This window comes from Diadema antillarum, unplaced genomic scaffold, assembly GCF_040938485.1.
Source record: "Diadema antillarum isolate AM-2024a unplaced genomic scaffold, OU_Dant_1.0 seq00000547_RagTag, whole genome shotgun sequence".
Taxonomy (NCBI): Eukaryota; Metazoa; Echinodermata; class Echinoidea; order Diadematoida; family Diadematidae; genus Diadema; species Diadema antillarum.
The window spans coordinates 1487031-1508217 of NW_027271493.1; the positions used below are offsets into that span (position 1 = coordinate 1487031).

General features: G+C 41.2%; 1 protein-coding gene across 1 annotated transcript in view; it reads right to left on the reverse strand.

Annotated features, from left to right (window-relative positions):
* Positions 1-2092: 2092 nt before the first annotated feature.
* Positions 2093-21187, reverse strand: part of LOC139734795 (ras-related and estrogen-regulated growth inhibitor-like) — a 44889-nt gene continuing 25794 nt past the window's right edge. The window contains exons 3-5 of the mRNA XM_071645582.1: positions 6351-6407; positions 5019-5092; positions 2093-2514 (exon numbers count right to left, since the gene is read on the reverse strand). Coding sequence (XP_071501683.1) covers positions 2095-2514; positions 5019-5092; positions 6351-6407 — 551 coding nt within the window. The 3' untranslated portion in view covers positions 2093-2094. The remainder of the gene's footprint in view (positions 2515-5018; positions 5093-6350; positions 6408-21187) is intronic.

The following is a 21187-nucleotide window of genomic DNA, read 5'->3' on the forward strand; positions in this document are numbered from 1 at the left end:
ATTTGTCATTGGATGACGACAATAATAATTATCAACAACCATTCTTTTTACTCTTGGAGCATTTATGCTGCTAGAAAGAAAATAATAAACAGCTCGAGGCTGCGGGACGTTTCTTCTGTACCCATTTCAACTATCTTATAGTGTCAGCATAAAAATACACTAAAAATCAATTCAACAATGGCACAACAGAGGCACGGTGATCAAACAAATGGTGCATAGGTGTACATTAGGGGTCTGATTTTATAAAACAAATAACACACCGTCTTGCGATGAGACAGAGTGGCAACACTATTAAACGCACTATCACAGTGGATCTCTTTTATGATGTGAAGACCGGAAAATAGTAATAAAGAGAACATTTCTGCCTTACAAGACCACTCGAGCAACCTATTGTATCTTATGTCCTGTCAATTGCTATTGGAACAGCACGTAGACTCTCACGTGCTTACAGACTGCTATCTACCACTGCGTAGATGGAGAAAAAATTGACGTCGACTTCTTTCACGATGTTAATTTTAGAAACGTGAAGAACCTTCAGCGATGTTACCGGGAGACAGAGGGCGCTTCACTTCTCTCGGGAATACTGTACGTAATGACCACATAACTATATAATCATGTTGGTTTAATGTAAACGTTAATAGTGTCACTGTAAGTGAACAGCCTGAAGTTATTTCTACTTCCGGCTATATCTAGCCTAGTTCTGGTTCAATAGTTCCCAGATTCCTTTAGGCAGAATGGTGACTTGGTGGCCCTTATATCATCATGATGGTAATGAGGTTATCATGTCAAGCAGTGCGTTTACTCCCACTCTCTTGTAAAGACAGAATACTCTCTCTATGGCAGTGATGAATAATTTATGAAGTTACACTGAAGTGTTCTCGTCGTGCAAAGTCTACCGCTACCTCTCAGCGACGTTTGTATACCAAAGGTCACACACATACTATGTATTCGATATTCACTATAACATGGAACCTGCGTTATTCGTTTCCGCTCTGAACATGTAAATTAGCTCATTTAAATCACAATCATCGACAGGTTCAATAGACTATTGTTACACGAAGACATCTGACGGCGACGGCTGAACTAATGGACAGGTTTACTAACGTAATCTTGCCTTTCCTCTCACGACATAGCAACTACCACGGTAAGTAAATCTTATTCCGACAGTATAATTAAGTGCAGGTGGATGAAAGAGCTTGTTGCTAGTCCCTTAGAAATGCACAGAGAGACTCAAAGATAGACAGACAAAATCTATAGATTTGAGTACATTAGCAAACCGGATTAATGAAAAGCAGTTTCAATGGACGTCAGGTGGCAGGGTGACGGCTGAGTCTTTGTTGGGAAGTGATGCGCGGTCAAGAGTATATTCCTCATCCCCAACATCAATGTAGACTGCATTAAAAAAGCGTGATAGAATGGCTGCTGAGCTCCTTCTCCATGTTGACGTCATAGTAGTCTGGAAATTTGAAAGTGCATCGTCTGAAGAATTGGAGGAACTTAGTGTTAAACGCGTTCTTCATCGTCGCGAATACTTGGTCCACAAAACCCACTTGCGACCATTCAGAAGACCGCTCGTTACGGATTTATCCAAGCAAGAGGAAAATACACACAAATACACACTCATGATGTGAGGTCGTCACTCATTCGTCTGAAGCATATCCCCATTCCGAGATGACGTGTCCCATTCACACTTTTTTTGAGGGACCACTTGCTGCAAATCCCAGTGCAACAGTCACTAAGGAGCTCCACCGTGTCCATAGCAACAAGACTGTATTCGTTCCTGTGTCCCATCTTCTGAAACTGCATGGGCTCTGCTTTTGCGCAACTCTGTGCGAGCACCATACGAACGTTTTCTCTTTCAGATGATGGCTAGATTGAACGATCTCTAAGATGTTCATAATTATACTTACTTGAAAGTTCACGTTTGTTTTCTCTTGAAAGCTTTGTGGCTGACAAAGTCTGTGAGGGACAAATAAGGTCACCATCGACATTTCCAAGAAAATAACTATGACATACAATGAAGTACTGACAGCATCATCATCATCATCATCATCATCGACATCGTTGTCGTTCCTACTCTCGGCGTCTGCCACATCATTGTCTGTTGTTAATCTTTGTCAGTGTCTTATTCAGCACCTGTTTCATCTGCTGGATCGAGCTCCGCCGCCGGGACTTGTTGCCCTCCATGGCCCGCCGCCGCCGCACCTCGCGGTAGAGCTCGTGGAAGGCCTCGGGGATGCTTTCGTCGCCGCGACACGCCGACGACTCGTAGAAGGCGCAGGCCAGCTCCTGGGCCATCTTCTCACCTTCCTCGGTGCTCACTTCGCGTAGGTGGTCGAGGTCGCACTTGTTGGCCACGATGACCACGGACACGTTGCGCGCCTTCTTGATCTCGTCCAAGAAGGACTTGATCTGAGCCACCTCCTCGAAGCTCTTCCGGTCAGTGATACTGTAGATGACCAGGAAGCCGTCTCCCCACCTTACGTGACCCTCGCGCTGTATAGTGTCAATTTCCTGTAAAGTGATAAAATGATAATAACAATGCTAATAATAACAATGATAATAATAATAACAATAATAATGATAACAATAATAATAATAATAATAATAATAATAATAATAATAATAATAACAATCATAATAATAATAATAACAATATTTGCATTTATACTGGTGTTTCTAAGCGCACTGGTGCTATTCATGCTAAAAGACTAGAAAACACAATGCCATTATGGCAATGCAAAACCAAAATTACAGTCACAAAAGACGGACATGTTGCGTGTGCATGATTGATAGACTGATAGATTGATAGACAGATTAACCATCAGTGTGCCACGTTTATTCCCTGTTCAAAGGCATGTTTGCGAAAAGTGTGCACAATTGACTCATTGACACAGTTAAGCGAGACAGTGAGAGAGGTGATAATACGGTAGAAACTTGGTACAAAAAGATATGATATTTTGAATCACTCGTAGAGCAAGCTGTAATGTCATATTCCAATTTACAAGTTTGCTTTGTTACTTCATTCTAACGACATCCCAGTCGGAATCAATCACCATGCACTGTTTCGCCGTAGCAGTGAGACCTCGAGGTAGCCTCTACGGCTCTACAATATTATGTGCAATGTTCTTTCAGGGGACCCTGTCGTTATCTTATCTTCATATTCGTCAAGCATGTATCTATTAATGTATCTTGGCGGTCAAGATCATGACGAACACGACAGGTGGGATTCGAACATAATAACCCTATCCACTTAACAATACCAATTGCACAAAGTATAAGGTTACATGAATCACGGGCAAAAAATAGTCCCCCGAATCAGGTATACTACTATTTTCCTGTTACGGAAGGATTTTCTGTTTGTTCGTTCGTTTGTATGTTTGTTTGTTCAGGGAGCATCCTGCAGAAGCTAAGAGACGTGGCAGGCCTAAAAGACGTAGCAAAAACGAGGGCTTGGAAAGGAACGAGGAGGTAAGGTGGATTATCATCCGGGAAGGAGCCAGAAGATAAGAGAGACTATAGGCCGAGTTGGGTGGCCGAGTTGGGTGGTTGAGTGGTTGGAGCAGCACAGGAGTAGGTTTGGAGGTAGGTGAGGCGAATGAAGGAGCAATAAAAATAATGCCTTCGGCATCTTTCGGGCGGAAGCATAACAAGAGGAGTGGGGGAAAACCTTAGCGTTGCAGGTGCAATGTACCAATTTATACACCACGGTCAAGAAAGATATGGTGGGTAAAAACATCTTGTCCTTGGTCGTAAGCACTTGACAGAATTCGAACTCGTAATGAAAGTCAAGAGTCTTATCCATTATGTGTCCCCATATAAATGAACAAGGACAGTCCAATGTAATAAAAAAGAGTTAAGAAAGCTGTAGAAATTTTGGAAATCTGTAGAAATCTTTGGATATCTTTGGAACATGGGGAGGTGTACCCACATCGGCTGTACCCCATAGTAGTATGGATGTATCCATAAGATGAAAGATAATTTTTAAAGGAAGTAATGTCAACAGATGGGTCAAGCGTACGGTATGGCCTGGACAGGTGGGAGATAGACACATGTGCATAGAGAATCTCATAACGCTCAACCACATTTTTTCCTTCCACTATGGAATGAAATATTTTAGACTAGACCCTCTTCAATATGGTTCGCCTTAGAGGAAGTAATTCACACGTCACTGAACTTTCACTGACCGCGTTATTGACCTTCCTAGGCCTCTTTCTCCATCCGAGTTTCAGGAAATGACGCAGATAATTTTATGAAGAATCCATTCATACTCTCCATAACTTTCTGGTTCACTGTTCATAGCCCCATATAAGCGATAAACATGTAAAATCCTTTACAATTAATATGGAATATAACATACTAAAGATAACTCGTGCTCCTTTACATCCACACATAATAATCATGTCTAATCATTTTACAAGTAGTGGATGTTTGATGACGCAAACGAACTACTGTGTATACGACACTTTCAACCCCTCTCCGATCATGCGTTTGTGAAATTTTGTGCAGTGTGTGACAACAATGACGTACAACAGATTTGACGATACCCCGGGAAAATAGAGGAAAAGTTTAGAGGTGTATTTTTTTTCTTCATTTTAAAATCACTTCATTATTGTTTAGAAATGGAGAAAACAGGGTACGAGTCAAGCAACATTGCGTGGCGAACCATTATAAAAATGCAAGTGCGCCCTGCTACGTCCGTGTACGGGACACTGGTTAACGTCAGTGAAGTCAATGAGCATCATCTGTTCGTTCAAGCGTGTAGGCACCACTTCTTGAGCTAACCCCACCATTGCCGGGGACAACTTTACCATGTTTACTATAGCAACTAAAGGTCAATAGTAGCAGTAAGGGGGTTAAGGAAGTGAAAGTCTGCCTCGGCTGGGGCCGATTCGCATCTCCATTTCTAAATATGGCCACACAGAGGTAAAAGGCAACCCGAACGAGCGAATAAAAAAAAATACAAAAGCACAAAAATATAGGAAAAACCATGGACGTCAGTGATCACGGGTGATTACCTGACCGGCTGTGTCTAAAATCTCCATGGAAACCACTTCATCGTCAACGGACGTCTGGTGGCGGTATACGAATTCTGAGAGGGGCAGAAAGAGGGAAACGGAAAATTGGTCACGTAAAGAAAAAAGAAAAGAAAATGGTGTCTGTCCTGACAGAAAGAAAGACACTCATCCAAGCACACTTAAACGTTTTTTTTTTCTTCTTCTTCTTTTTTCGTCAATCAAATCCAAAACACATTAAAATAACTTTTTTTCTTTTTGATCAATAAGACAACATTGCATTCCGGTAACAAAATTCACTTTCTTGAGGTATATCTTTATTTTTCAGCCCTGCACAAATTCACTGACAAACAATCTTTATATCGCAGTACTTATGGAATTATGAATGATGACAGAGTTGACATGACTGATGCCACACCTTAATAAAGATAATATAAAGTTTTGGTACCTCAAAAGTTTCCCTGAGTTCCCTTGTCTTAGTTTGTGTTTCAGGTTAAAGTACCTTTCATATAACTAACACTGTGAGACTTACTCGCCCCAAAGTGCTCTCATGTCTTAGTAATCATGCAATAATGGTTTCGTACCAGAGTAGAGCGGGCTCTGAAAAATTCGAACGAGCCGTTAGTTTGACTCGACGCAGTACCGCGACAATCAATATACACGTATTGTACGAAACCATTATTGCATGATTACTAAGACATGAGAGCACTTTGGGGCGAGTAAGTCTCACAGTGTTAGTTATTATGAAAGGTACTTTAACCTGAAACACAAACTAAGACAAGGAAACTCAGGGAATCTTTTGAGGTACCAAAACTTTATATTGGACAAGTTTTAGACAGGTATAGCAACAGAAGCACACGTTACGATGTGATTTCGAGTTTCACGGCCCCTCGTGCTAGATGGCTACTGACGAGCAAATGGAAAGGGAACATTTCTGAATCTCTTACCACGAGGTTATGACGAGAGATAAAGAGATGGGGAATAAAAAAATAAACAAACAAATAAACAACATGTAAGCACAGCGATTTCAATGCTGTGTGCATGGTGGCCGACGGAATACCTGTCACTTACTGTCCTTTGACTAAATTGAGGTTTGAAATGGGCTATCTCTCTCTTTCTTTCAAAACTCCCCCCCCCCCCCCCACTCTCCCCCTCCGCCGCCTGGTCTACCCTTCCCCTCCCCCTCCCAATCACAACCAATGCCCAAAGACTTTTCATCCATGAGCTTCGTGTAGATGTATCATGTATTGAATCTAGGGGTAATAAATTTGATAATTCCTCTCAGGTACAGGGGGTTAAACGTGTCGAAGCAGACACTTTCTATACCACACTCACCTAACGTGGGGTCGTACTCCCAAATGAAGCGCTTTGTCAGGTATCGCACTATGGTAGCTGTAAAGAAAAAAAAAGAAGACGACAGAACATAATAAGAAGGAAAACAAATGATATTTATTTATCGAGTGTATAAGGACGAAGGGAAAGAAACCACACGGATTACTCCATCATTATAATATCATGACTATAAACTTGATCCTTTGTCATCTTTTTGCTAACTCTTTCGACCATAGGTTTCTGATGTCGATACAGTTTGTGTGCTTTCTCGTATATGTTCGCCGCGCTACCAAAAGTAAACGATGCCATGTCAATTTAAAGGCCAACTATCAGCATGTCCTAGTATTAGATGCACGCTGAATTTCGTTTGATACTATGCATCAACAATGGAGCTGTGCAGTAGCTCCATCTTTTAACGTATACAGGATAAGGTCACCTTACAAATAAGTTATTCATGTGCAGTTTATGCAGTTTATGCAGTTTTGATGGCATAATTCTGATAACACCGAGAAAAAAAAAATCGCGTTCTCATACTTCGTCTACATTACACCAGGGAGGTGTCGACACCTCCCTGATTACACCATCATCCAAACATTTAATTCGAGCCCTCTCTTAGCCAAGCCCACCCCCACCCCTTATCTAACCTTGAATCACATGCATAAAATAATGATAATATTGTGCATGTGTCTGTGTGTATGTGTTCGTGTGTGTCTGTCTATGTTTACGAGTACATTTTCTTTTTTTGCAGCCCCGGGCAGGATCTGAGAGAAGACACGGAGCATCTGTGCAGGTGTAGAGAGGGGAGTACGTAGGCCCTACATCCTTGTACCCGTCGTGTCCTTCGTCATTTTGTGTGTGTGTGTGTGTGTGTGTGTGTGTGTGTGTGTGTGTGTGTGTGTGTGTCTATTCCTTGTTATTTTAGTTTGTTTTGTTTTTCCGTGTTCAAAAATCGTTAAAAAAGAACGCGTGACCCCGTAAAAATATGTGCTTTGTATCGGAAATCCCTGGCCTCACCTGAAACAACAAGCGTTGGAGCTTAACGTCGTCCACATCTACCCTGAACATGAATTTAACACACAAAAGCACGTGAGTCTGGGAAGCACCTGAAGGAATGCACTTCACACCCATATTCATTTATCAGAAGTGTGTAGCACTCCCTGCACTTATCTATTTTACCTTCTTGCTGTTTTAGTTGAAATGAATCTCTGCCAAGATATTGCACTTTGAAATAAAAAAAGACGTTTAAAGATCTTCCACAAAAAAAAAAAAAATCGGTAAAAATCCAACAATCCATCAATTTCAATGTGTGAGCCTGTAACTACGATTAATCCCGCCCCCACCCCAATAAAAAAAAAACAGTTATAGACCTATTACGCATAAGACAGTGTCTGCAGCTCATGTTTTGATTTTAATTACACATCATAATTTAGCCACATCTTGAAATTGCATGAATCGATGAGACTAAACGATTCCTCTAATTTCAAAATAAAGGCGCTTTCAACGTTTCTTGTAGCGTGGGGTAGCCCGATTTATTCGCTCCCAATACGAAAAGCACCGGTCAACGAGTCAATAGGCCTTCATGTATGCGCATCGATATTGTGGTGACTTATTTTCAGACATTGTTGCATTCTGCCGACAAGCTGTGATGATCATATGTACGAGGAAACAATCTATCAAAAGGTGAATTACTTTGTCATTTTCAAAAAATCTATATTAACCAAAAAATAATCAGCATCATACTATAGCTTCATAGATTACTCCCACCACTACTGTCCACGGCAAACAGTTTTCTTACGCATTTAAATTTCAGGTACTCTTTAGAGATTCGTTTGGATATAGAATGATGCTTATCAGAGACTTTGGTACTGTATTCCAAGGTTCAGACTGTTCAAACAGGAAAATATTAGTTATATAATCAGTTCTGGCATTCAAGCTCTTCAAACATTCGGCCGGTTACGGTAAATACCTTAAAGACATGACCGTTTGCTCTGTGAAGCTTGAATACTGAACTTGGAAAGAAAAGATCAGTTAGATCAATCATCCCTTTATAGACTTGAATACACATGAATGGACACCTATCAGTCGTCACACTACACTGACGTAGTAAAAATCATTCCCTCAAACTGGCGAACTAAAATGCTAAGTAGTAATTTGGTTACTCGAGCAAAACAACGTCTCTCCCCGACCTATCGACATGACGTCATACTTTGGCAATCCATCGATTTTAACCAATCGCTGTCAATTTAAAGTGCGACTGGGTAAATTCAGACTTCAGCTGAGCTGGCGAGAAATTTGATTTGATAGAGAGGAAATTCGTCCAGTTTGGATGCTTCGCGCTGCCAAGGAAATTTGCATCTACGTCTGATTCTGTGCATATCTAGGATTAGCCTTCATTCAAGTCCGTTGGATGTTTTCCCCCCAAAACCCGTTCACAGTCAAATTCCACTTTACACTTTCTGAAGTGACACATTTGGCTTTTCTTTGATATGCTTGCCTCCTTCGTCACATATCAAACTAACTCTCGTAGAGGGAGAACAGTTCTGATTTTCAAGTTGATTAATCCGCAACCCGGAAGAAAGGTTACATCTCGAGAACATTATGACTGCGACTCAAGTGCAAGAATGTTTCTTGTCACAGCTAACAACATCGCATGCACAGATCCTCTGACGCAGAATGAGATGCGCAGAGGCATTCAGCCAATCAGTGCGGATAAGTCCCCTCTGATAATATAGGAGAACACCCAATAACCTAGCCTTTTGCCAAGGCCCTCTCGCTGTAATGGGCGAGCGAAGCGAGCCCAGCCGATCGCGCCAGCGCGAGGCCACTTAGCTGGGCTCTCATCACCATACAGCGAGAGGGCCTTGACAAAAGGCTACCAACAACCAAACTGCCCAAGAAACTCGACTTGATAACGTTAATGGCGACCGGGGGGGGGGGGGGGCACACTAAACATAGAAGATAAAAAACCATCGAACTTTCCTAGTAAATAATCATAATCTTCTAGTAATGTCTAGCGCAAAAGGTAGATACAAGGTGGGGTCTTCCATCTATAGCAAGGACTATAAAGATTCTCCACCGATTCTTACACTCACGTAACCATGGCTTGTCATTAGAGGTGTACACAGGCTGTAAACCCCTAACGATTAATCTAACACCACGAACACAGCCTGCAGATTTTTATAGAGTAAATCTTGCCATGATACATATTACACATATAGAACTTGAAAACCTTATCTGTACATCACGTTGCCATATGCGATCCACGCTGAAATACGGGTTAGAAGAAGACGAACAAATAGATGAAAAACAAGAAAACAAAAGCAAATGAAGAAGAGGAGCACAGGGGGCGGATAAACAAAAAGAAAGAAAGAAAGAAAAAAAACCCTCTCATTAACTTCGTCCGTATCCATTTCATGCTGCCGTCACGTACGACTGTCGAAAGATGCATCGACTAATGCCGAAAAATTTCTCCCGCAAATGGACTTCCTCCAGTGCCGTTCGCCTCTACTCAGGCGATATGTAACTATTCAAGAGATTGCGAGAATTTACTCCTTTTTATCACTGTTTATCTCAGAAATGTCCGACACGAATGATCAGGATTTGGCACTCCGTCTAATTCTTCTCCGGCTGATTAATGGGCGGTTCGGACGTTCGACTTATCGGCTGACAAAAATGAGGGGAGTTGAACGGTGAAACGCTCTCACGTAGACTAAACAAGAGGGACATACAGTCGATTCCAGTCGAAATTTATGGCGATTACACCCGTTGCCACTTTGGCAGAGTTGAACCACGGAGTTATAACACATGGTTTGATTTAGCCTTTCTTTAAAGGTAAACTTTGGATCAGAAATTATCATAGAAGCTATGATAGCAAAGGTGCATTACGCTCCCATGTGAGAGGCAAGCCCAATCGAGAGAGGGCGGGGTTCGGAGACCAGTCCGAATTTCTTAACTTACGCTTTGAACTGCCGAAAGCGCCATCAGCGTTTGGTACCAAAAGTTGCAACCAACCATAGACCTCCGTTCAAAGAAGCTCATGCATTATTCATTGTTATACTGACGACCGATAGGCGAATCTTGCAGTGCCATTCGTCGAAGCATGGATCTACCTTGGGAACAATTGAAGACCTGAATATAAGAACGACCCAAGTCCAATTTTTGGCCAAATTCAGTTTGACATGGGAAATTGTAGCTTATGCATGGACTCGTCTTGTGTATAGTAATGATAAATCCTAATTACCCCCGGAAGTGCCTGAAATGAATCTACTACACGATCATACAATAATGTACAGTTAATTCTGAGATTAACTGAGTATGATCCGCTTTGATTCTATAATAGTGAGTTCGACCTTCAACGTTGGCCGCAGGAATAAAATGTAATCCTGATCTGGATTAAGAATCTAGGCACAGAACGATACGTGTTTGCTGCATGGGTTCTACCCAGGGAGGTGCACCTCCCTGGCTTACAAATCTCTGTTTGGTGACGCATTAAACTTCTGCCATTGTCTTTCTTTTAATCTATCAAGCCCTAAATTATGATTCGTACCTAGCAGTTATGACTAAGCATAAGATGAATATAATAACCCAATAAGAACAAAAAATGTGTTTTGATATTATGTTATGTAGTAGCCGAGTTAGCGTTCTACTTTAAGAGGGAGTCTTTGCATGAAGCTATGGTCTTTGTAAGGAATAACGTCATTCTGCCTAGATCATAATGGTACAAGCAACATACCAGTTGATGTAATTCGTGCGGTTTAATCAACAGACCATCTGTCAATGTATGTCTGTTTGAAGTGGTTAAGACATTCAGGCAAAACGAAGAGGATGGTTTATCATAAAAAATAAACATATCAGAATTTCAATTACCTCTTCATTTTGATCGTGTCATCATCAACAAATATTGTTATTATCATCTGCATCGTGACGTGGATATAACTATGTGCCTCCTCGTCAAACTCTTAGCGATTAATTTTTCTCTTGATTAACTCCGATGGTCATCATGCTGTTTCCAAATTACATTTACAGAGCTACGAGAAAATGACATCTAATTCACTCCCCATCACACACATCATGACGCTGTCCAGTAAATCATTCTCGTCATCCCAAACTATTCATATAACTGCAATGGTTATTTTCCTTCCCCAGTCAAACTCAATATTTCTTTTTTTATATGAGTGAGAGTGAGGGTGACCAAAAATATGGCAAACTTAAAGGGACATTCCAGACGATTTTCATAATTTTACATCATGTAGTACATAAATCGACAACTCCATGTATAGATTTGTCGAATTTATTATGGTTCTTAAGCAGAGAAACAATACACTGAACAACCTTAAACTGATTACACTGAACAAGGATGATGACATAGGAGGTTCACATATTTCAGAAATGTAGCAGTGTAATTCCATTACAATACCGCTTGCTTGCGAATTCCCCTGTGTATAATCTATGCATGCCTTCTTCTTTTGTTCTGCTTCCTTGAGCCCCAACTCATGCATTCCTATGGTGACTCTGCCATGCCATCACCCTTGTTCATTGCAATTAAAATTTGTTCTAAATTTTGAAAATATTCTTATTCTTCATCCCAATTATCACAAATTCTGAGACTATGTCCTCAGTGTAACTAATTCATAGTTGTTCAAATGCAAAAATCTGAAAGTCACCCGGAGGTCTCCTTTTAGGACATAGTAGTGTTGAATAATTCTAACAATATTAATAGAAAGAGAAGACAAAGAAGAAGGAACCAGTGAAAAGATTACATTCAACCCTTTGGATGCTTTGAGTATCTACTGGTACAGAAAAACCCCGATGTATTTTACACACTGTGCAAAGTCCCTGGCACAGAAAGGGTTAAAGTGATGATGATGATGATGAGGAGGAGGAGGAGGAGGAGGAGGAGGGGAAGGAGGAAGAAGAGGTGGACGAAGGAGGAGGTGGACGAAGAGGAGCAGGAAGAGGAGGAGGAGAAGAAGAAGAAATCGTAGACAGAAGTCTGCGACTAATACGAGTAATCGTCCATCTTTACCCGGGTTGTGTTTCCCTGGATCAGAGGGACTTTTGCCTTGTTTTGCTTTGTTTAGTGTTGTTTTGTTCAGTTTATTATATCACCCGCGACTCTTTTTAAATATTCCTGCGAACCTCCGGTCAATCACGTGACCCACGGGTCAGCGAGATGAGCGATAAGGAGTCGTTAAAGTCTCGGCCTGGAATACAATCTTCTAACGAGAATGATGAAAAAGATATGCCATCTCCACTGACAGGCCTCAAGATTCGCCCTTCTCTATCAATAATGCAGCCCTCACTCGGCAAGTCAGATTCCCGAACTTGATGTCTTTTAAAGGGGAAATCTCTGTCCGCTAGATTGCTCTGGTTTTCTTATTTTCCGTATACCTTTCGATGTCACGGAGTTTGGACCGTGTGTGCGATGCTATGGGGTTCTTTGTGCAAGTCGGCCCTCAGAGCACGCATGAGGTTAAAGAGTCAAGTTCGGTTATATACGGAAGTGAAAGTTCAATTACGATCAAACGAAAGGTGAATAAGTGAGATCTCAATCGCAAGTTTGGACGAACTAGTAATGCCCATAATTAGATGAGGATATCATTTGAGGGCACGACTTCCATACGTTTTTACATGTCAGTTATCAACGCGAAAAAGCCTCCCTCCACGTTGACCAACTATGATAATTTGAATGATACATCTCTTTGGGAAATTTATTGAGGAATAATATTGTCATTATCTTATCTGAGAGTATGATGGTGACTATTTGAAAATCTTAGTGTCCTGTTACTGTCAATTTCAATAAAACTATCACTGTCTGTATGATGATTTTTTTTTTAATTTAAACCAATATGTTGCTTTCTCATATGCAATTATTGTGCCATCCCACTCTCTCTTTGTACGCAGATTGCCGTACTTCATAATGGAATTGATTTCTTGCATGTACAAACCATTAGTTCATGTGACTGCAGGGGAATTGAGGCAAGTCCTGATTTCAATCTTCATCTGGTTCAATAAACCAGAATAAGGACGAGCACTGGGCGTCCATGAGTGACGTAAAGGTGACAAAATGCTCACGAGATGAAAGTGAAATGGTCCACATTGTGACGTCACCACTGTTGCCAAAGTAGGGTAACCTATCGATCGGCAGTGATTACGAAAGACCCAACCAAATCCGCGAACCACAGTTCAGAGTGCTGCAGTAGTGACAGGTGCCTAACCTGAAAGATATCCTACGTGAATAATCCCCCAAACCCTCTTTTTTTCAGTCCTCCTTTAATTTAAGTCTCATAAAGGGAATTGCCTTGTGACCATCACACTTGTAGGCTTGTTCGTCATTTTCACGGGGGGGGGGGGGGGGATGTCAAAACGCACTCAACCGCATAATGTTTCGATGTTCTGGATCGTAAGGACAGGTGAAGTTTGCAACAATTTACAATCTCCTGAAGACAGTATTTTGTTTGTTGGTGTTAGTTTCTGGTGATTCCTCATCACTGTACATCTCGTTATCACAACGGGTGTATTTACATCTGTTCGAAAATTCCCTAACACTGCTCAACACAGTCGGCCTGAGCACTTACATTTATGTATGCCCATCGACAACTACCCCACCCCCTTTACTCACACACACCTCACCCCCTCACCTGCGATTGGCGCTGCAGAAGGTGCGGAAAAGTGCAAGGCGACAATAATTAGCTCTCCCCCAAAATAACCTCCTCACATGACAAGTGTGACGGGGACTGATAGATAGGAGAGGGGAGCAGCAAACTCCGTATGTCGAATTCGCTTCTGCCTGTGATACTCTTGCTGACGTACAAAACATGCGCAGGCGATCGTTTTGCTCCAAATACGTAGTTCCCACTTTCGTATTTATGAATAGTTTCTCCTTTTTTTTCTTATCTCGTCGAAAGAACAGACGAGACATTACTGCAAGCGTGTCATATGTCTAAGTCGGTGATTAATTTGGCGACTAGGCTCCGCGCCTGATCATTCTTTAGAAAGTCTCATTAACGGGCGCGGTTCTAAGTTTATTTAACCCTATCATTATATCATACACAGAGGGAGGACTGTGGAACGCAGAAGCAAAGGGTATTTTAAAAGAGGCCGGGGTGGGGAGGGTTAACTCCTCTGTCCATGACAGTTCTTTGTGTCCTCCCATGAAGAACTTGACACTGATGTTTACTTCTTAAGCCAGAAACTCAGTCCGGGCTGGATATACGGTCGACATTAGACTCTGGGGTCAATCCAAATAAGCAAGGGCTTCAACACGCAGCTTATAAATGGTCACTACAAGGGCGGGATGAACAAGACCGGTGTCCATTTGCATTTTGATTTGCGCAAGAAATTCTACAAGCGTCGCGTCACAGTCATGAAGCTTGTAGGAACAGACGAACAAATCTGAAAATCCCGTGTAAGGCTTAACAGCAAAATGCGAAAAAACAACAAAACAAGAGCAAAACAAGAAAGATGAGTTCAAGTATGTTATGAAAACGTGATCTATATAGTATGTAATTCAGTGTATCAAAATCAGTCAAGTAAAAAATAGCACCATCATTATCATTGTCATCACGATGGTGATCAATCATGTCTCCACACACCGAAACTCTAAGTTCCCTTGCAAATTAAAGATTGTCATTTTCACCGTCATTCGTACACGAAATAACTGTTGGCGTTGATTTGAAAGTACGTGTACAATACAACGAGCAGCAGCATCACAAAATTAATAGAGTAGTAACGGTTTTGTGATATCATTGATAATGAAAGCATGAAGAGGTTACGTACAGAAAGCATGGGAAACCATCGAGTTATCAACTGATCAACTTCAAGAACACTTCACGATGATCATTCCAGTCTCTCTATTAACTCTATAAGTGCATGCACAATCAGCTGTATACACAATAGCTACACTGGAGTTGTTGGGAAGTAGATTAGGGGAACGAACGTTGCGAGGGAAGGGGAATAAACTGGAAAAGCTCAAGATTATCGGCGTTGTTGAAGTCATTACTGACATGGACGTTTATATATCATGCGTACGTTTGGGAGCATTCATTTGTCGGGGGTGGTGGGATAATTTGACAGGCGAAAAGGTCTCCCCGCTGATCGAAAGGGGGGCACCTAGGTCGACCCGTCGATAAACATTCGAGGGGTACTGAAATTTCAGATGATTCTCGTACGTCTCAACCAATTAGTATTCCAAGAGTTTGTCGATCTCTCTCCCTCTCTCTCTATCTCCCCCCCCCCCCCACCCTGAGAATCTCCCCTACCCCGCTCCATCTCCCCCCCCCATAAGAGTGACAGTACATCGTTGTGCCTTGATACAATGGTCAGTATACGAAGACCGAATGATAGACACTCAAAATGTCAAACCTTCCATCATTCTAGTAATTTTGTCCCATTTTATCCCATTTTATCCTGTTTGACATGTTCCTATTTTGGTCCACATCAAGAATTCATTCCTTGCAACTTCGCATTCCGCGTGGTGCTGTGCTCTTCCCCTCTCTCTCCTTCTCTCTCATTCTCTCACGCTTTCTTTCTCTCTCTCTCTCTCTCTCTCTCAAACACACACGCACACACGCACACACACACAAACACAAACACTCGATACATATCACAAACTCAATTCCATGCAATATTCCTTTAATAGACAAAGTTATACTATTATTAACTATCAAAACGGCTCCATCACTGCATTAAATTATTGTAACTTGACAAGAAATGGTAACGCTGCAATCACTGGTAACTACCACAGCAACAAAGGTATCCCACTACCGATGAAAGCTTTAAAGAAATCATCGATTTATAGAGTTACCGTAGTTTTATGTAATGGGCCCAGATGGTGGAGCTTGTAAGATTCTTGAATAATCGATAGTTACACTTTGCTGTTTTTTTTTTCTACCCGGAAGCATGTGCATTTCTCGCATTTCTTCAAATTGTGTGCTCATTGATGTAAAATCAATAACGAGATATATGTGAAAAAGTACTCTGTACTTTGTGAATTAACGAACATGTCAACGTTCCTTTTCTTCCACCAGATGGAAAATTCCTTGGAAATAAATCTTTCCCCCGAGGAGACGTTCAACCTAACCCCAGCACGGGTCACCAAATATACACTGCCTTGGAGAGAGCGACACTTGCCTCAAAGCGTCAACGTCATGTTGGGTTTCATGTCAGCTGGTAAGGAGCATCATGAGAGATAAGACAGCTGATTGGGGTGGTGGGGGGGGGGGGATGTTCCTCAAAAACGTGTATGTGTGGTGTCTGTCTGTCAGCTATGATTTCTACGTTATACGACAAACAACTACGAAGATTAGTCGCAGACTATTATGTGATTACATTAGTTTATACTCTGATAACACGCAACAATTATGCCATTTTCGTAGTTCCTATTTTTTTTTCAGTCATATCTCTACACTCCCCTCCCATTCCCCCTACCCTTCCCCTCCCCAAGTGACGCTGAACAGTGACAGAATTTTCTGTGTATGATCTGTGTAATTATACTCACATCTTGTTTGGTACAGAGCGTCTCATTATGACTTACACCTGGCAAGCGTCTGGGGGATTAGCTTCCAAGTGGCCCTCGGTTATACCCTATAGGCCTATATATTATTAATGATAAAAGTGTTCAGGAACCTATGACCATTACGTAACTTGAACCAAGGGGAAAAACATCTTTTCGACACCTTTGAATTTCCCTTCACAGCGTTCATCGCTTCTTGACCATAATTACATCGTTATCACTGGTGATTGCTTTTAATATTTCTGTTCCAGGGAATTTGGACAGTGCGTATAACACTATGCCATATGGGGTTTCTCTACCAAGCATCACTCAAAATATCAATTGACAGTGGAAACCGTGTATCATTATCACTGACAATTATTTCAGCAGAGATTATTGTCTGTTCCCGGTTTTTATTCATCTTTCTCTGGCAGCATTTCATATTGCAGTAGAGATTTACCTTTATTATTAGAGTATTAGTAAGTTGTGGTATATTGTACTTTTAGGAGATAAAGAGGAAGAGAAAAAAGAGAGAGCGATAGAAATGCCATTGGCTTAGTTTTAGGTAATCGCAAAATACGCTGTAAAGATAATGCTGAAATCGACAATTCTTTCAGTTGTAAATGAATGATGTTTGTGACGTCACCATTCATTATCCTTGCGATTATGAAATGCAATATTTTAGTAACATTTTGAGCCTTTTCATCCCCATCCAGCGGTTCCAACACCAAAACTTTAAAATTATATTCATAACTTTTGCATCGATTGTCCGATTTTCCTCAAACTTTCACTGATGTGTTCTACTAATGTTGCTACTTTCACTGAATCCACATTTCTCTTTGGGTTTTGGTTTCCTTTCAAGAGCAGAGCATGACTAACACACTTATTATCATTATTATTATCATGATTATTGAGGCCAAGCGACAGGCTCACAGAGATCACGTTGGAGATGTAGTGTAGAGATCTGATAGTTCACTCCTTTTTTATGAGTCGTGTTCTAATGTTCGTGACTCATTCGGCAATCGGGGTTTCCTTGGGTAATTTCCTGTGACCTTGTCCCGGAAGAACACTCAAGAGTCGGAGCTATCGTCTGCTTTTTGAACACGTTGAAGAAAGCGGACCTTGTAAAATTTGTATACTCATGAAGATTCTACGGCATAGTAAGTATGAAATTCCCTCTTGCAATAAGTACCCTCGGTTACTGGCACCTTAATTGGATGCTATAGTTTTGGTTGAGAACTAACTTCAGGTTGCAACTGATTGACAAATTGCCCTACATCGACGTAAATAAGCACTGAATTGATCAGTGTTTTAGTAGTAGCCATGATAAAAAATCATGGGCGTACGTACTCGAGCTACGCCCATGATTTTTTATCATGGCTACTACTAAAACACTGATCAATTCAGTGCTTATTTACGTCGATGTAGGGCAATTTGTCAATCAGTTGCAATGAAAACATCACGACGGAAGAACTTCATAAATTTGAATAACTTCAGGTTTCTAGCATTTTTTTTTTTTTTTTTTTTTTGGTGAGAAAATGAGAAACCTGTTCCGAAATATGAAAGAGCACGTCATTCCAAGAGGGATTCAGCACGTATTTGATGAAAATTGGTTTTGAAATGGCTGAGATATCTAAAACAGAGCTATTGTAATAAAAGGTGGGACCCACATTTTATCAGGATCGCTTTGTTTTACTTTGTTTTTGGATGTCTCAGCATTTCAAAAACGATTTTCAGCTAAATAAACTTTGAATTCCTCTTAGAATGGCATGCTCTGAATTATTTCGTAAGTGGTTTCTTGGTATCTCCCCAAAAGTTAAAACCTCAATTCTCATCTCCACGGAATCATCCCTTTAAGGCCTGGGAAGCAGTGTCATCATTTGTATTTCATAATACTTCGTATAGGCCTATATAGCTTGCCATATAATTCGTACACAAAGTCTTGAAATTTTCAGTCTTTTTGTGAAGACGCAATTGTGCCCTTTCTCAAATCTTTTTATGTTTGTCTGATCATAATTTTGGAGTTATGCGGTCATAAATAACACGATATACTTTTTTACAGCAGAAAACTGATTTGTTTTTTAATGTAAACGAGCAAGGCAGATTTGTGAGGGCAAGCCACCATCGGCTTACTTATTTGCATATTCATTATCACCTCCACAAGAACTATTTGGCAAGAAAGAGCAAAATTTCACAAATATCATTATTTTCACACCCAAGCTAATTTTTGTCCTGTTTTGGTCAAATTCTACCTGCTATGCTCATAGATTTTTACTCTTTCTTTTTAGTCTAACTTTTCACGGGTATGGAGTTTCTCTTCAATGTCCGCTCAGACTGTGCTGTGATGTAGTCAGGAGAGGGCGTCTCCTGAGGCTTGTTCCTCTGTGTGAATTCTTATCGGTTTTTCACACTCTTGCTGAATTCAGGAATATGAAGTGATACAAGTGCATGAGTTGAGCACCCATCCCACGGGGTGAAGGTAGCTGCGGCTGGATGATGTTGGCGGCAGTGTGTGTGCGAGGGGGGGGGGGGGGGGGGGGGGTCATGAGGAGGATTTATGCTGCATTTTTAAAGCCCGGAGAGAATATTATTCTATTAACTCAAACTTTTGTGTTCCTGTGGTGAGTGGAATTAAAGGCCTCAGTCAAATAATAAGGACTCCAAAATCGTACATAGGTCACGTCACAAAAAGCACGTTTGTTTGTTTGCTTGTTTGTTTGTATTCACAAAAAGAAGATAATTACAATAATAAATAGGCGGTTTTGGTACGTGTCTCTTTTATTGTTCGGTATTGGTGCACGGGAAATATAGGCCTAGAGATTACTACACCATACTAAGTAAGTAGAGTACCCCTTTAACCTAATCATCTGACCAGGTTGTGGCGGAAAGACGGCCCGGGAAATGGCAAAATGGACAACCAGACACATTCTCAATGAGTGTATAGCTCATCATCTTCACTAAATTCTCTTGCCCATCTCAAAGACCCGGAGGACCTTTTCTTTCGCCCACGCCCTATCCAGTCTTTTGAAAAGGCTTCAAGGACCGTGCATGTTATAACAAACAACCAGGGAAAAGACTGCATGGCACCCCCACCCCCCTCCACCCACCCACCCACACACACACACACACACACACACACACACACACACAGACGTCGCTCCCTGATCATTATGTTCAGCCCGAAAACTTGTCGGAATGCTATCCATACTCACACTTGCTTGTAAGTCAGCGAGCTGACTGCGCATGAGTTTCCTTTGTTAACTTTGTGCTCTCACCTCGTTAGAATGTTACTCGTCGCCGATACGTCCCTTCCACCATGATGAATGTTTTTGTTTTGTTTCTGTGTTCTTGTTGTGTTGTGTTGTATTGTTTCTTTTTTGTTCTTCGTTTTTGTTACACCGTCCACTTTCTCCTTATTGATGCATTTATTGGTCGCTTGCAGGCTTGTGTATTAGAATCTGGAAACAGTCATGGTATAATTGTATATACACAACAGTACCTTCTACTTTACCTGTCCGAAAGAGTGCGTCGACCTGGCCTCACAAACATAAGAAACATTTTTTTTTTTTTTTTTTTATCAGCAGCAGTTGAAAGTGTTTGTGTTCTTGTGGAGATTGTATACGTTGCTATGATCTGTTTTGAGTTAAGTATTTGTTCTTTATGGTTTATATTATAATTATCATTACTTTTCGCCTGATCGCAAGTATGTTTGAGTAGTTGTTTATGATATACAGTATAATATGTACAAGAGACCCGCAGGTCTAGCGCTCACCTGAGTATCGCAAGTTCACCTTTCACACAGTCACCAGTCTGAATTATTCACAGCTCTACCAAAATTTGACCAGGCATTCTCAAGTAGAAGATGAAAATGTAGGCATATACATACAATAAGGGCATACATTTTTTAAGATTCCTAAATTTGGGGGAATTGAGGGCCCCCTGGGGCCCCCGGGGTGGGGTACGGTGCCCATTTTAACAAATTGAGATCCTAACCCCCTAGGGATGCTTCCTGCCAAGTTTTGTGAAAATCCATCATAATGTTTTCAAGAAGAAGATGAAAATGGCCCCCATTTGGACCTCCCCACCCCTCCCCCCTAACCCCAAGAAGGGCACCCCTGGATCTGCTATGAACAAACCTGAAACTATGGTAATTAATGTACTAACTCATAGTATTATCTTAGCTCTATCAATTCTGATTCTAGAGAAGATTCCTTAATTTGGGGAGGTTTGGGCCCCTTAAAAATGTACAATTTAGGCCCCACTAGGACCCCTGATCCCCACTACACTCGCTGGGTCCCAAGGGGGCACCCCTTATTCCGCCATGAACAAACTTGAGACTACAGTCATC